We start from the raw sequence: 17,865 nt of genomic DNA on the forward strand, positions 1-17,865 counted from the left end.
GCTCAAAGATGAGGATGTATAAAGACCTAAAAATTTATCACTGCAGATGGACTACTGAAATTTCAGTGGTGCATTTCTGAGTATAGAGGCTGTTGCATCTTTTATTTTGAGTTGATGATGGGGGGCCTAGAAGCTCAAATGAGGTTACTGAGATTATTTTAAATGAGAAATGTTGTTATTTCATGCAGACTGTAAGGCTTTTCCGACTTTGTCTTTCATCTGGTTTTGATCTAAAATTTTGCTTGGAAAAGAAACATTACTTGTTTGTAATAACCTGTAAAAGTCAACGCCTTTAATGTTTAATATAGTAGAGTCCTTGCTGTGTATTCTGTATATTTCTTGAATATTATATATCACTTATCATGGAAAGCATTTAATCAAATTGGTAGTACCTAAACAGACTAAATCCCTGAATAGCAGCAGAATGCCAAGATGCACTTTGCTTACAGTAACAAAGAAGGAATTTAAGAAATCTTGTTCCGTTGTACCTCTTGTAAAAGTCAGTACTTTCTGGCACTGAATTGTATGTTAATATATGTTAACAACTCAGCAGGGAAAAATACCGGGTGTAAACCTGTGACAGTGAAATTTGAAAAGGGTGGGGGGGTGAATACAGGAGCGAAGTGCAGCAGTTAGAGCAAATGATTCATCAGCATAGTTGTAGAGGAGTTTCTCTACGTTCCCCAGAGCAGACTGCTGCTGCTGATTATAATCACTATAAAGGTTAGTAAGAAGTATGCTTTTCCCTTTCCTAAAGAATTTTTTCCTACTTTATAGTTAATGCTGAAGTCCTGTACCCTTTTTTCAGAAAGAGCAGAGGCTTTCTGACAGAAGTAATGGGTCATCCAGAATAGCTCTTGTGTTAGAACCATCGTGCAGGGAGCCAGCTTTCTTTGAAGGAGTATCTTCTTTCTTCCTTGCCTATTGCAAGAATCCAGTAAGAAATGAGTCTAGGGGATGTAGAGTGTGCAGAAGAAAGTGGAGAAGGGGGCTAAGAATAGCTCTTGTATGTAGAAGGGGATGAGTTTGGGGAGGAAGCAGCATCCATTTGGGGCCCTGAACTGGCAGCCAGTGGGGGAGCTGAAGTAGGTAGGACAAAGGGCAGGGAGCTTCCACTACCGGCGAGAGCAGAGGTGCTTGTGATAACTGTTGGTCGTCTTACGCTGTGAAGAGAGCTCGCATAGAACTTCTGGCTGTGCTCTGTACCCATCGCCCCTCACACAGTGCATAAGGTATCAGGCTTGGGCTCCAGCACAGTGCTGACATGTGAGGAGGTACCAAATGCGACCCTGTTCCTGAAGGTACGAGGATTTCCCACTTTGGTTTCTGAGGAGGATGCAGGGAGGGGAGTGGGTGTTGAGGAAGAAGCTGTGAAAGATGAGCAGGAGAATCTGGTGGCACGTAGGTACGCAAAGCATTTGTTCTTAGTTCTGGAAGAAGTGTTAGCTTGAGATGCTCAGTGCTTTTGTTGGGGGAACTAAAGCTACGTTGGTCGTACTCCAGGAGAAACCTCTTTATTACATTTTGGCTTTCAGGATATTGGCTGCCAAGATGCCTCTCTTGCAATCTAGTAATATAAATGCTTGGTTTAGTACAATTTTTTAGCCTGAACTTTTTCTCTTTCATTTTCTGTCCTGTAATGATCTAGGGTACATTATTTGCTGATGTAGTTGTGTAGGAATTCTCTGTCCATTCTTCATGTGTCACACAGCATCTGTGTGCATATATATATAATTTATTTTTTAAGCTTCTTGTTCAGGATGGGAAAATTTCAGTGCTTCCCATTCCCTTCCAGTGCTTAATGTCGTGTCTGTTCTCCAATTTACTAAACCCTTCTATTTCTTGGTTATGCAAACATACAAAACATTTTGAAGTGTTACCCAACTAGGTAGCTAAAGGACGTAACTGCAAAGAGCGAACTCCCGAGTGGCTGAAGAGCTTTCTACAAGGGAAAAAGCTTGTTCTGTTCCAGACACCTGCATGAAAAACAGAAATTAGCTGCAGTGCTCTCCAAACTTACCTTGCTGCGCTTGTCTCAATTATTATTCCTGTATCTGAATCTTGAGTTGGGAAAGGGAACTGCTGCAGTTGAACTCAACCTTCTATAGCAGCTTAAAGGAAGAGGGAGCGAAGTTTGTCTTCCCTGTTGTTACTGCAGAGCTTCCTAGCTGCAGTCCTGCATTATTTTATCTATTATCTACCCACACCAACACCCACATATCTATATTTGAGGTATGTGTGTATGTGAGGAAAACGGGAAGGGTCTTTCCTGGCTGCAGGGGTACTGAGTGGCTCTGCTTTTATTTTTCTTACCTTTCCCAACCTATAAATGCATCCAGTGCCTGCCTCCAGTGTTACATCTGAAAAATGATTTTGGATAGGAGAGAAAAGCAGCAGCAGAAAAGCTTGGATAAATTGCCAATTCTGACCTCTACTGATGTTCAAAATAGAGCTGAAAAAGCCATGAGCAGAGTCAGGTGTTTCATCTGCAGGCTTTGAAAAGACGGTGGTGTTACACCTGCTTTCATGACTAGGAGATAATGGCCAGAAGGGCAGATTCAGATTTTGTTCTGTTTGAGAGCCCTTAATTGAACTTTTCTTACTGGTCATGGGAGAAGAACATCTGTATGAGCATCCTTTTATAGCAGCTCTTGAAAAAGATTTGAAGGTTTGTTCCTAGTGGAGGTAACATATGTTTGTTTGAGTTTTAAGCATTTGTTAGATTTATTAGTGTATCAAAGGTTAAGCTCCCCCTTCCAGTTCAAGCTGCTCTTTGTTTTCTTTTCCTGTTTATTCAGCCAGTTATATATTACTCAATTACTGTTACAGATTTACTGCTTTCTCTTCCCTGCTGCCTTTCTATCAGGCTGTTTTGATAACTGTAAATAAAGGCTAAGCAGGTCATATGAAGTTTTATTAGTTTTGAATGTCATTCAAGTTTTTTGCACTTTCTTTTGGTAGCAAATCTACATTATTTTTTACATTTTATACTTCATGAAGAGGTTGCAAATAGCTGTAAGTATCTGCTTACTGCAGAGCTATGTTGCATGTGGATATGCCAAGCTTCTATTTGTATTTTATGTTAGCCCTATTTACTTCAGAAGTCTATGTTCTTAACCTCCTTAGAAGTAACATCGGTGGAACTGCTTTTCCACTACACCTCTTCTTTTTGTTTGGGTATTTATTTAAGGAGGAAAAAGAAATACTTGCTTTGGCACAACAGAATGTGCTGTAAGGGAACATTTTTATTGGAACATGTTTCTATAATTTCTCAGTAATAATAGTAAACTTTATGCTATTTTGTAGCGTGAAGTATTTTTTTATCCTCTGTTGCCTGCTAGGATTCTGAGCTCTTGGCTGTCTTCCTAACAGTGAGGCAATTCTTACGCCTAGAGAGGAACTATGTTTTGTTGAATGGTGTGAGACAGCACCAACTCGGTGGTGCTCTGTGCTCAAAAGCTTGGGTAGTCTTTGGGGTGTTTTAAGTGAGCTAGAAAAGGTCATCGTGATAATAGTTAAGATTTCGCTTTGAAGGGCAATGAATTATTTTTCTAGGAAAGTTTAAAATTTGTATTTGATGTAATTGTTACATGTTTATGCTGGAGTTGGTGCCCTATAATGCTAGGAGGGGCACAATTAAAAACATGCCTGTACTGTACAGATTTGTGTTTACATTGCTGCTGAATCACCCCTTTCTAGTAAGGGAAAAAGTTGCATGAATGATGGCTTGAATACAGTCTCTTCTGTTTTAAAGACTGCCACTGCCATGGGGACAGACAATCAGACGGGCAAGTGTCTGTTCCAAATGGTCTGGAGGGAACTGAAGGATTCATTTGCTGCTTTCTCGCTTTTAGTGTGAAAAAGACATCCAAAGATTCCGTTAAGCTTTCACCTTACTGTCATGGTTACCATCCCAGTCCTGTGATTTATTTCTCGCTAGGATAAGACTTTTTAAAAAATTCTTTTCTTCAGAGCTATGAGGCTAGTTAGGGGGGGTTTTACACATCCCAATGACTAGGAAAAACTTTTCCCTAGGAAGAGTTTTGAAAACATGCCTTGATTCCAGGGATGCCTTATTTTCTTGATCCAATTTATTTATGGAAAGAGAGTGGAAATGCAGGTATTTTACATTTTTTGCTTTGGTTGTAGCAGTCATCTGAATACAGGCAGAAGTAAGAGAACATCTGCATAAGATTTGTTGCTTTCTGGAACCTCACTGAGTAAACCCATGGAGATAATCTTCAAAGATCAATTTATTAATAATCTCATCACCTATAACATTACTACTGGCTTGTGAGGTGGTGTATTAGTTACACAACATGTTTTTGTGTTGGGAGAGCTGTTTACCCAGTGTGTTATTTCTAGTACAATCTTACCCAGTATTTTTAAAATATCAGTATTATTTGCAATATTGGTCTCCTTTCAGCCCTGGGAGTCTGTATAGAGAAGTGCACTGTGAAATACTCCATTATCAAAAAAGATTTAGAAATTGTTCATGCTTGTTCCTCTACCTGTAAATTGAGCTTAAAATGTGGTTCTGAACCTTGGGGTTTTTGTACCTAGTGAGCCACCTGCTAGACACAATATCTATACAATATAAACTCAGAATCCCCCTCAATAACTAAGTGAATGAACATATAACCTGAAAGCTCGTATTTCTCTATGGAGCAGCTACAGCAAATATTTTCCCTTTTTGTCCTACATGTATCATAAGCCTGGTTTGAAGGGGTAACCCAAGAGTGGACAGTGCTTGACCATCATTGATCCATACCTTGATGTTAACATCCAGCTGGTGCTTTTATAGTAGAAACAGATAGACGGTGTACCAAACGGGTGAGACTGATCTAGATATGAAAGCCTAGTATCAAGGCTGGTAGGCATGTTATATAGATGTTATGAGGCTGGTACATTAGGTACTTGGTCTGCTTAATGTTAAGGAAAAATATCAGAATACCACAGTACGTTAAAACTAACTTAAAAGTAACCTTTTTTGCACCACTTCTGGCAACCCAAATTTTGTGTAGGAGTCTGTATGCCTGGTAATAACTTAGTCAAAGTGAACAGAACGTGACATTTCAACTAGCCAAAATTCAGTTAAAAATCATTATTCTAAGTTCCACAAAAAAGAGGTGCCTTTCATGAGCAACAGCAAACTATTTTTTGAGCACGATATTTAAACATTACCTTGTCATATATTCAGTCAGCTCTAAAAATAAAAAACTAGTAATTTTCAGGAGCTGTAGGGAAATAAATTCAGTGTAAATTCTCATTTATTGAACTGGTATCAGAAATCAGTAGGCCTACTAAATTTTAAAAACCGTAGGTGATTACAAGTTAGAGACTCTGGAAGTCTTCAGATAAATATTAAATGTTTTGATTTATCTTAATGTAAGAACGCCAGGTGTGGTGAAAAAGCCCCATTAGCAATAAATTTAGATAGTTCTTAGATTAATTTTATGTTTATAGTCCCATTTGGGTCTCTGTTATTACAAAACATCAGCCACAGACCTATGAAAGAAGTTCGGATGTCTGGTTAGAGAGTGGGAAGAAGTGTTTCCAGTTTAGAAACTGCTCGTTATGGTCTGCTGATACTTTAAAAACAAAATTGTAAGTCTTCTAATATGTGGAAAAAATCTTAGTGTTTTAGAATAGCTTTTCTGTCATGTACCAGAAGTTGTTTGGTCTTAAGGATTGTGATTAAGAAAACTGTATTGTTTTAAGACCCTCATTAAAAGATGAATGTGGACAGCGGATTAAAGCGTTAGAGAAGAAAGCAACGTACTGCCGGAGGGGTCTCTTTTCTGTGATCCAAATGCAGTTATGTGAAAACAGAGTAATCAGTGTCCAGAGGAAGACACGATATTATCAATTTTGTGATTAATTTTTTTTTTTTTGAGATTCTTGGAAAGCAGTGCTGGAATTGAAAGCAAAATCTGAATGTGCCATTCAAGACTACCTTCTATGTTTCATTTTATTTTCTTTACATAAGAAAAATTTGGACTGTTTTATGTAAAAAGGGAGGAATAAAGAAGTTTGGTGTATATGTACAGCCATAGATCTTAAGCAAAGATAAAGATTCATACTGCGTGTAATGATTGTATACCTATTTCACATATTACAAAAAGGTGAGTCAAAGCTGGGAGTGGTTGTGATGCTTTTGGTGCCTGCCATACTGTGGTACTCGCTTGAGATGAGATGTCTGGACTCTTCAGTTCTGTTTTTACAACAAAGCTACTACAACCACGAAAAAGCGGTCTGTTTTTTTCCCTTTACATTTTCAGCATTTTAGTTTGTTTGTTTGGCTTGCTTGGTTTCTCTAGCCTATAGTTTATTTCAAGCTTAGTTCTTGATCTCCGTGGAGGTTGTTGTGATTTGCTTTCCCAGTTTATCTGAGAGTTTTTCCTTGTTCAGATGTTTGTTTGTCTTACTCTCTCAGTGCAAGAACTGAACACGCTATGGACTCTACCAGCAGGCAGGAACTTCACCTGAAGAAAGGATATGTATTCACAAATGGCAGCTGCTTAAATTGAACCATTGCATGGGCTTCTGCTGTAAACCCTACACTGAGGGTAGTTTTCAGGAGTTGCCTCAATTCTGTATCTTCATGCCCTCCTCAAGGCGGGAACTCTGGGTCTGAGGAGCAAAGCCTGCTTGTCGACTGTTAGTTCTGTGAGTTTGTCTTCATAGCCTAATGTGCTTAGCAGGTTGTAAAGTGTCTTGATCATTTCACATACCTCTACTGCATGGTGCCCATGGCCTGCTATGGAATGGTCACGGTATGACTTCTGTTTTGTAGCAGCTTTAGGGCAAACCAGCACTGAGCATCTGGAACTGACAAGAGTGACTGACGAAAACAGAACGAGGAGTGGAGGTGGTGTATTAGTCTCTGAATGGTTTGTTTGGTGTTCTTTATCTCAGAGGTTTTCTTTCATTAGGAGGTGCTCTTAAAAGCATACTCTTCTGCAATAATTATTCTCAATTAGATTTGGCTTGCAGTCTTATTTGGAGGAGTATTAGAGATAAAATTGGGACAATGCAACTTTAAAGGTAGCAGAAGGTGAGTAAATTTAGGTACTTCTCATTTCAAGCCCTGATCAGAGGACCTAAGCAGTGAACTGTAATTTGCCAATGGGTATGCCATAACATAAAATGTGTTGTATAGAGCAACTGTATTTTCTCTAAAATGTTAAGATATGTGCTTGCAGTAACTGTGCACATACGCCATTGTAGCTAGATGCAGTGTGACATTGTTGACTTTAACTGATTTTGTGCAATGTTTCCACATAATGATGAACAGATAATTTAGGAACATGGGAATTTTCTGCTCTTTGCTAATAGCACACAGGAAAATACAAACTTGTATATTGTAGGATGTGAGCTATTAAGTAAGGTTTTGTTTTTAAATACAGATTTGTAATGAAAATACGTATCTTGTTACACATTACTCCTTGTTAAATTCTGTGTTTTCACTGATCTGTAGATTTGTTTTCCTTTAAGAGACTAGATGCCAAATATCAGATCATAGACAGGAAAAAAAGCTTCACATGCATAGAAGATAAATCGTGTGCTCATATGTAGGCTATTTTGCTGCACCAGTGGGTATAGGGGTGGGAAGAGTAACAGTCCTATTTCTTGAGTATGTTAATTTTGGTCTATCACGAGGTTATGCAGAGTGTCTTTACAACACCTATCTCTGTAGCTACTATAACTACAAAAGCCATATATTCCAGTTCCCAGGCTAAAAGAAAAATACTCCATGTGGAATACATATGTCAATGCTATTGTTAGTATTCAGATTAAGAGCAATAAAGATGAAAATAAGAATGAAAATTGCATTCACTAAAGGAAAGAAAACAAAAATATTCATGTTTGTACTGCAGATGAAACCGACCTTTCAGACTGGCCCATAAACAATAGACACTTTTTTCATGTGTTTGATTATGTAATTATAAAGTCCCAGTTTGGGAGCTCTGCCTTGCAAACTAACTTAATGTGGTTTACTGAATATTTATGTCTTAAAAATACTTGCCCTCTATTTTTCTTCTTCTTTTTATTTATTTATTTTTTAATATAGAAGTTATCGATGCATATGCCCTGAAATATATATAGCTGATTTTTTGAGTGACTTGCCTTGATAACTTCAGTCATTTGCTGGACTATGGTGAGCAGATCAGATAGTAATACTGCAGGTGTTGTCTCCAAGCTTTTCCCTAGCAAGTAGTGTTTGATTTTGAAGATGTGCAGTGGTGGTGCTATGAAACCATAATCCCTGAAGAAGGAACTGAAGAAACAGGAGGAAAGTTGGTGCTTCCATGGTCTTTGTTTAGTGTAGAAGACAAATTTGTTCTGTGAGTATTAAAGATGAGTATTGGGCTGGGAATGCTTATAGGCGAAATTAGGTTTAAATATTTTTTTATAACTGTTGACCAAAACTGATGTATTAGTGTAAACAATGGTAATTATTGTGCTTAATGTGGGTTTGAACCCTTGTTAGCTGTTCCTTGGTTGATTTGCGAGGTTTTCGCTGTGTGCTATAATGGTGTAGCAGCATTACTGTAATAATGGAGAAAGCATTATAATAATTGCTTGGGGTGAGAGGTCAAAGGCAAGAAAGAGCTAGAAGAATTTTATTTCAGTGGCCTTTTTCCTCTTGTGATGTGATCTTAGAAGAACTTGATCCTTTTCTGACTTTGAGAATATAATGAAGTACTGCTCGTACTTTTGGCATACGTAATTTTGTAAAGTTTGATACAAAAGAATGTGTAGTTGCTCATTGCATAAACCAATGCTCTTCATGATGCCATAAGTCAAATTAACAAATAAATCTATCTGTTTTGCAGTAGAAGGTGTATAATGAATTTTTTCAGTACCTGAGAGATGACTGAATTTCAGGTGATGGTTCCTTATGACCTTTGCTGTCCTGGGTGATTGCTATAGAAAACTTGAGAGATGGCGAGGGGACTGTCAAGCTGTCTTTGTATAGCGTCTCATGTAATTGTGTTCAAAATGGGAAGTGTTGTAAACGTTAGTATTTCTTGATGCCAAGATTTGAAGAGGTAGATTTTTTTTTTTTTTTTTAATGCTGTAGTCTTTGGTTATTTACAAATCTGGCAGATAATTTCCTCTCTTTTTTCCCTCTATTTTTTTTTTTTGGGGGGGGGAAGTGATCCTTATCAAAAGGAAATGCTTGCAATAACTGGAACATCCAGGTCACCGTCAGTTCAAGTATTTCTCATTATTTTAAAGTGTATTTGTCTAGTTACTGATGGTTAAAAATATACTGCTTGTAACTTTCTAACAGGAATTTTTTGAAAATCAAATAAATAGAAGTTTTATTTATTTACTGTGCTGGACCTTTATTTTAAAAAGGGCTTCCACACATTCAGATCTCTGACACTATTATTTCGTTTGGCAAGCAGGAAATACACTGAGATACAGCAATGACACTTTATTCTGTAGAAGTGGGATCTGAAGCACATAAAATGTTGACTTCATGGCCTTGCATTTGATTTTAAAAGATTTATTGTTTTTCTTAACAAAATAATGAACTCTTCTACCTGTATTTGGCTGAAAGAATTACTTAATGTCTTTACAGAAACTGTATTTTGTCACAAAGACTGGTGGGAATTGCAAGTAGGACTTCAGAAATTTAAATTTCTAAGCAATATAAATCAAATACCTTGGGAACAATATAATCTCACAAGATGAGGGCTAGCTGAAAGTCTTGGTATAAGCAGTGGGCTCCAGGTGCACTATTACAAGGGAAATAAAAACTCTGCCCAGGCTGCACCAGCTTGTGTCTGTGGGACCCTGTGAGAGTGCTGCGGGTGTCCCTTTGGTTGCCTTTTTCAGGCCAAGCAAGAATCAGAGAAGAAAGATTCTATTTACTGCTTTCCTGCTTTGTTTTAAGCAATGGATTAAACAGAAGATGACATTCAGGCTGTTAAAGCATAATACGTAAGTGGGATTGTTTATCTGGTGATAAACTGTGGAGAGCACATCCCTTCAGTTGAGTTGAGATTGGCAGTTTTAATGCCTGGTGTAGGGAAGGTCAGGCTGGTGACGGGGCTGGACCCTATGGAGATAAGGAATGAGTGAGGACCCGCATTGTATAGGATACTGCAGCACGATCTCCAGAGGAGTTCTTATTATGAGCTGTGGCTTTATTTGGTTACAATTTCTCTTTTAACTCCATGTCAGAGCTAAATAAATTGGACTTTGATTCTCCCTGCAGCTTTCCTGTAGTTCTGTAGTAGCAACGAAAAGAAATAGTATGATTTTGGTTTTTCTAACTCCTCGTAATGTTTACTTTGAAAATTAGAATAGGTCTGCTTAGCTCCTTGCACACCTGGAAGTTATCTGAACATCAAAGGTGCTGTGAACGAGACCATTTACTGAACCTCTTTTTTCTGACCTCTGAAGTGTTGTTTTTATACGATTAGGAATTTATACTCTTTGTTATGGTTGTATTCTGTATTGCTAGAAATCATGAGTTTTCTTTTCAGGAGAAAAAACTGTCTTAACCACTCTGTCTTTTTAGCAGCTCTCTTGGTTTGCCAAGTATCTGGTAGAGGTGAAGAGGCAAAAGAGAACTGGGCTTTTGTTTGTTTGTTTGTTCTTTACAATGGATAAGTGTTTGAAATTACGGCATACTCGGAGTTACTTGGATAATGCTGGTTTTATTTTTTGGTGTTTGAATAAAATGCCATGTGGAGGATGCCTTTGTCAGAGAAATCATTTATGTCATCTTCATGGAGGCCCCAAAATGCAAAAGAGGAGGAGAGGGTTTGTAGGTTAAAACTACCCCTGCAAGTGTATTTCCACTGTCCTGTTGCTTGCTGCTTTTGATTTGCACCTGTAGATGTAATCATGGTAAACCTGGATTTTTCTTGCTGCCCAGTACCAGCTGTGGGGCACAGGAGGTGCAGGCCTTCTGTGGCAAGACAGAGACACAAACTCAAGAAACAAAAAAGCTGTAAGACCAAATGTAAATACTTTGAGCTCAGAATGAGACATGAGTGAATTGGTAGAAAATGAAGTAGAGAGACACACAGCATCTGGAAACAAAATGAATGTATTGGCATCCCTGTTGTTTAATAAGGGTTTGCCAAAAGCTCAGTGTAACTTCTGAGAAAGTATACTTGGAGATTTTTCCTCCTTTGTGTGGGGTGGGAAATGTTAGCATAACTAACCATATAAGAACACCCAGACGTGCTAGAGATGGGCAGGGTGCATAGCTCTGCGGTGGTGTGTGTGGGGATTCAGCTGACCTCACTAGCAGACTGACCCCACGTGTTGTGTGTTCTTTGTAAGTACATGCAACCTCAGCTATTTAGCTGTTGCACATGAGTTTTGACAGGAGTATTTTATTGGTTCTAGCTCTCTACAGTGTAAGTTAGTGTACAAATAGAGCTGCATTTTACTGATGTGGACCATGCACGTATTGCCGTGTGTGATTAAGCACTCACCAATGATTATGGAGCTCCAGCAATGAAATTGCAGTCAGCTGCTTAATGGAAAGTAGAGGCCACTGGCATTTGCAAACAAATCTCTGTGGCATGTACTCTTCAAAGATTAAAATCTGAATTCAGACCTGATAAATGCCTTTTAACAGTTGTTTGAAATCACTTAAAGATATAAGAATGAGTAAAAAGGGAAAAGCAGTAGTGACTCACTTTGGGTTTAGATTTTTTCTTTTTTTTATTCATGTCATAGGGTAAGGATTTTTTTGTCGTGGGTTTGGTTTTGTTTGTTTGGTTTTTTTTTAAGGTTTTATTGATGCTTTGTATTGGCTAATAGTTCTTTTTGGTAGTTATATGAAAGCTAAAAATCACACAGAAAAAAAACCAAATGAGGGAGGAGTAAAAAGTTTGATTCATACATTTTGCAATGTTCATGTAACCCAGAAACAACCCAACCAAGCTGTTGTAGAGACAAAAGTTAAATTTGCAGCTAAGGCCATACATCTTGAATTGTATGCAGAATGCACCAAAAACCTAATTTAAAACATTCACAGAGAGGAGGTATCAATTTTGATGGCAAATTCTCATTCAGTGTGTGTGTAGGTCTGTGAGCACTCCCGATCAGTCTGAGAGGCTGTGAATAGTTAATTATTCAGCTCGGAGTTCTGAAGTTCAAAACTCTAAGCACTTTCAGCAACAGATCGGTCATGTGAAGTCTCATTACACAGTCGTCTTTTGCAGTGCTGCTCTGGACCTTGTTTGCTCTTCATTGTGAGTGACTTTAAACTTTTTAATTTTCCCAGGGAAGATGTGTGTTTCGAATTGTTAGATCTAATTGTTGTTCTTATTGCTAGATCTTTTGTTTCAATTCTGTAGGACAATTATAGAAGTTAATTTATTTTGTTACATTTAAAGTAAACAGACTTTGGTACAGCTCCAGAATCTAAATTGCCAGCGTATTTTTTGAACCTTTGTGCATTACGTTTGAAATGTATTTTGAATTTTGGTGAATGTGGTTCCATTCAAGCCTTTTAAAAGAATGTATAAAAAATTTAAAAGTTCTCATGAGGTAATGTGTCTCTGTGGTGTGGTTTTGGTTTTGTTTCTAATACTGAAATTCTTAATAATAGTAGCTATTCGTTGTGGCAATATCAGTGAATTGTGTAAAGTTATTTGAGTAAGAGGGAATGCCGGACTATATGTTGTACGAAGTGATAGTCCTGCCTTCAGATTTTACTGTAACATAAACATATTTAAGAGATGTAGAAAGTTTTCCTTTTATACCATTTTGGATTTTTTTTTTTTTAAGTGAAATGAGTGAAACCTATTTAGTGGTCACTCTGCATTCAGGAGTATACTGGTTTTTCTGTAAGATGGGAAAGGATAGTGAGAAAATTAAAATAGGAAATCAGCTTTTGTGAGCGGAAAATACAAAAGCATATTATGACTGAAATGCCAAGAAGTATTACAACACAGCAGTATTGGTTATACTGTTGTTTTATTACTGTATAGAATTAAATAGACTACAGCTGGTACGATTTGTTGGAATGATTTTAATAATCAAAAGAAAAAATCTGGGGAGGAAAAGTGTGATTATTCCCTCTCCTATCCATGCTATATATTAAACCTACTGTCAGTGCCATGTGGCTTCATAATGCATAGTACAGTGTTTCTGTTTATACTAATCCATTAAATCTGTTTGGAGAACACACAAACAGGTCTTTGCATAAGTCGAGGGAAAAAAAAATAATTTACCTTTTTTAAGATATATTAAAAAAAAACATTTCTGTTTGGGGTTTGGTTTATTTGGGTCTCTTTTTTTTTTTAATATATATATACACATAATGGATACCTTAGCCTGTTGTATCTTCTGTCACCACTGATAGTGTTTAAAATATTCTGTCATCCCTTCCTTGCACATATCACTTACACAGTCCGGGTGAAAAGAATGAATTGTGATTCATTCCTGTTCTGACATTTGTTCGCTGGTATGGAATCATATATATAAAAACATACTTGACTTCTAATATTCATCCATTTATTTCAGAAGAAAATCTAAAGCGCCACCGCCTCCATCTGAAACAAAGCCCATTGCTGTTTCTCCGTTTGATAAGACGGAATCAGCCAACCTCATAATGGAACAGAAAGAGGATGTGGTTGATAAAGATATTGAACTATCCGTGGTCCTGCCAGGAGATGTGATCAAGTATACTACAGTAAATGGGAGGTAAGTTACACGCAATGACATTTTTTTGTTTAATCTTCTTTTCTTGCTACAATTTACTGCAACCTTCACCCAGGTTTTAATCACTCAGTAAAATGCAGGAGTTGTGTAAGCCTGAACATCGAGTGCGTCCAAAGAATGGCAATGAAGCTGGTGAAGGGTCTAGGGAAAAAGACCTATGAGGAGCGGCTGAGGGAACTGGGGTGGTTTAGCCTGGAGAAAAGGAGGGTCAGGGGAGACCTTATCATTCTCTACAACTGCCTGAAAGGAGATTGTAGTGAAGTGGGTGTCAGTCTCTTCTCCCAGAGAAGAACAGACAGAACAAGTGGAAATGGCCTCAGGTTTGCACCAGAGGAGGTTTAGGTTGGATATTAGGAAAAATTTCTTTGCTGGAACGGCTGTCAAGCATTGGAACAGGCTGCCCAGGGAAGTAGTGGAGTCACCATCCCTGGAGGTATTTAGAAGATGTGCAGATGTGGTGCTTAGGGACATGGTTTAGTGGTGGACTTGGCAGTGTTAGACTCTATGACCTTTAAATGTCTTTTTCCAACCTAAATGATTCTATGATTTTACTATGATTTTTGGGTAGGTGTGGAAACATACACGTTTATCTGCCTTTTGGGAAGACTGTATTTTGAGATTCAGAAATTCCGTATGGCACCTATCAGGATGTATAGCCATACCGGTTGTTCTTTCTAGTCACTCCACATCTCTAGAAAAATATTGGTTTGTGTGAGTCACTGAATTTTCCCATGTGTTTTCCCTGTTAGACTTAAGGATGAGTTCTCGCATCCTATTTGGGTACAGTCATGTGTTTGGTACTTGCTCAGCAGTGCAACCTATAGACTACTAGCAGTCCTAAAAGAAGGTGTCATCACTTCAGGCAAGATCTATAATGCCTCAAGGAAATAGTTTCTAGCTGCAACTTCGGAAAAATTATTTTTTAACAAATATATTTTGCTTAATTTGGTTTTAATCTGAAATATATATTTCAGTCTGCTAATTGGTATTATACATTGTGTGTATAACTCAAGTCACCTTTAGCTGGGAAAGATGTGGACACTGACTGGTGAGGTGAAATCGTAAATCCTGGGACTTAAAATGTTATATTAATTATCATAGCAGGTCTACTAAGAAGGCTCCTGTGCAAGTCCTTGTATGGATCAGAACAATTAGGATGCCAGTTTGTTGCTTTTCTAAGCTGAAACAAAGAAAACTATTTGTATGTGTGCTTGTGTTAGTGTATTGCCAGTGTCTTTGCAACTGAAAGCAAGCAGGCTGATTTGTTTTATCTGTTCATTCAAACCAGGTAATGTAAGTGTGTAGTTACACCTGCTTCACTTCTTAATGAGCGATAAAGTCTGGCTTGAGCCTGTTTGCATGTTTTGTCATTTGCTAGAGTTCATGAGGTCATTGCTTAGACATCAAATACCAGCTTGTTCACAAGAGCTGCAGTGGAGGAACTTTTGTGGATCCTCACACACACACCCTCCTACACACCCTGACCTACACACCACCTGTGATTTTCAGGATAACTTAACTCTGAGGTTATATTTCTCAAAAGAAATTATCTGAAGTAATTGATGCCACTATGATGCTTTATGGTATTCTTGCTAGTGTGTTTGCAGCAAGGAATATTGCTGTCTGTAAATGTGATGCATCACTCTTTTTTTAAATTTCTTAAAGGTGAGACTCCATCTGTACACTGTCAGGCACTTCTTTTAGCTTCCTTTGCCCACACTTAGGAGTACTGTGTGCCCTCTGTATTGCTTTACTAAGAACAAAGTGCCAGAAAGGAACGTTGTATGTATCTTCACTCGGTCAAATTATGTTGTGTATAATTACCCAGTGTTCATGACAGGCCCTAGGCTTATCAGGAGTTGCGCACATTTCCCAATCAGTTTTATTATCCCACAGTTACTGGTTTTTTTTTTCACAATCAAGGTACTCTATGTGGTTAATCACATAAATGGCTCTTTTGCAAATAAGATCCTATATTAGCACTGCTAGGCTCCCTCAGAATGAGAGCAAATACTGTGCAGGACCTGCAGCTCGCTGTGAAATGTACTTCAAACTAGCTTTGCTCTGTCTAGAAATGACATACAGATAAATTGCTAATTTGTCTCTTTCCTGTTCATAATCAGGGATGAGCAGCTTCAGAGCTCCTGAGGAGAGAATACCTTATTTAAATCTCATACTAGAAAAAGCAAAACTGTCAGTTTCTATAGCCATGTGCTCAAATGTCATAGTCCCCTAGAAGAAACTTCTCTAGTGTTCTCAGATAAAACTGTGTTGGCTTGCTCCCTGATTTGGCATAGTGGATAGCAAGAGCTACGTAGAACAAAGCAAGGTGTTATGTAGATGAATATCCCAAGTGGGCAGAAGTAGGCAGAAGATCAGAATGAAATCCAAAAGGGGTTTTAGAGAAAAAGATTACAAGAGAGAATAATTTTTGATCCTTGATTTGATCTATAAAACTAAAGCAAAAACTGAGAGACTTAAAAAAGGAAGGAGGACTGAAATAGCACATTTCTCATTCTGAAACTTCAGGCAGGGGTGGATTCTTTTATTTAAGCCTGGGCATCAATTTGTATTTTGTATTAGTTGGTGATAGTGATTCGATTAATCTGCTAGGAGAGTGCAAATGGCACTGCAGATTCTTATCACCAGGATTCCTGGGAGGGAGCTCAGGCAAACAGTTATTTAAAACCAACCAACTCCCCCAAAAACACAGTAGGAGCAATGAGTGGTAGGAAGTGAAGGTATGTTGCTGCTCATGGTAAGGAATAAATGAAGCTGCCTTTTTTTTTTTTTTTTTTTTTTTTAAGTGGGAGTGTATTTCAGAGTGAAGTTTCTGTTTCTTCTTCATTGGTTCTAAATACAGCATAAGGCTGAAGAATTTTCTGTAGCCAAAGAAAAAAAATAGCTTGAAGTATTTTATTTAGCAGTCTGATCATAAGTTAGTTTCTTGTTTTCCCACAAGGAAGAGATGCAGAGTTTGAGAAAGTTTTCTTGAGATTAATTAGTTTCAGTTGTATGCATAAGTAAATTAATGTAGAGATTTCAAGGGCCAATATGTTAGTGATGTGCATTTTATTTGGAAATTGTGTCAAACATAGTTTTGCAGGGTAGTATGTTTAGGGCTTCAGTTTCAGACACCTTCCTGAGAGACCTTAGCTTTGCTGAGTTTGTTTCTTAGAGTCCTTTGTGTGTTTCTATTTGATCCATTCTTGAGTATTTTCAGTCATTAGGGTATTCTTAATAAACTGTTGATTTACTCCGTATAGCTAGCTAGTGAATAACAAGCTTTGTGGTGTTGCCCTACTTTTCAAAGCCTATTGTACTTACGTTTGTTACTAACAAATTCGGGGGGGATTGGTGATGTTTTTTTGTTGTTGTTCTCCATGAAAATAAATGTCTTTTTCTCTTTAGAGAGTAGGATTAGTAAATATTTTGCAAGGAAGGCCATGAAGCCATAGGCTTACATGATCAGAGTTCTATAGAAAGCCACACTGTGTATAGGTTGGTTTCTTCTCTACTCCCCCAGCCCCATTCCATCCCTACCTAGGAATACTTCTGGTGGCTTCTCAGTTTTGTTTGTTCAGTGGTGCTTACAGTGAGTCTCGTGATAGCAAGACCTTGCTTCGAAAGTTTGACTGTGTAAGAATCTCACCTTAAAAAAACAAAGTAGCAAATATCTAACCCTTGTTTTTGGAAAGCAGTGTAGGAATTTGGTGCATTTTTTCCTTTAAACAATTAATCCAGTAGTTGAAGTGACACCTTTCACTGTTGGTTACAAACATGACATGGTTTGAGACATTCTACACGAAGGTTCATCATTTAACTATCAGTTATGTGATGTAATGAGAGGCTGCTATTAGCTTAGGCAGGTAGGAGTGACCAGAGGAAAACAGATGAGAGATGGAGGGGTGCAGAAACATGTACGTAAATTTATGATCAGAGGTTTCCAGAAAACTAGGTAATGTAATGAAGTTAAAGAAATTGCAAATAAAGATTTTACTGAAATTAAAGGAAGACAAGTAGGTGGTGAACTCAGAGACAGCTGATGGCTACTTCTTTGCGTTTTACTAAATATTAATTATGGAAGTCATTAAATTTGCTGTGATACATGTATTCCTCTACCTGCAATCCTTGAAGCCTTTAGCAGAAAATAGTCTT

At 37.8% G+C, this 17,865-nt stretch overlaps 1 protein-coding gene across 5 annotated transcripts in view; it reads left to right on the forward strand.

The window, feature by feature from the left end:
- Nucleotides 1–17,865, forward strand: part of COBLL1 (cordon-bleu WH2 repeat protein like 1) — an 86,473-nt gene that overhangs the window by 34,736 nt on the left and 33,872 nt on the right. For 4 of the 5 annotated variants that reach the window (XM_055812168.1, XM_055812170.1, XM_027782725.2 and 1 more), the window contains exon 2: nt 13,510–13,689. In XM_055812168.1, coding sequence (XP_055668143.1) covers nt 13,510–13,689 — 180 coding nt within the window. Of the gene's footprint in view, nt 1–1,117; nt 1,302–13,509; nt 13,690–17,865 lie in introns of those variants that run through there. The other variant, XM_055812172.1, reaches the window with a different exon arrangement.

The sequence above is a fragment of the Falco peregrinus genome, chromosome 8 (assembly GCF_023634155.1).
Source record: "Falco peregrinus isolate bFalPer1 chromosome 8, bFalPer1.pri, whole genome shotgun sequence".
NCBI classification, from domain to species: Eukaryota; Metazoa; Chordata; class Aves; order Falconiformes; family Falconidae; genus Falco; species Falco peregrinus.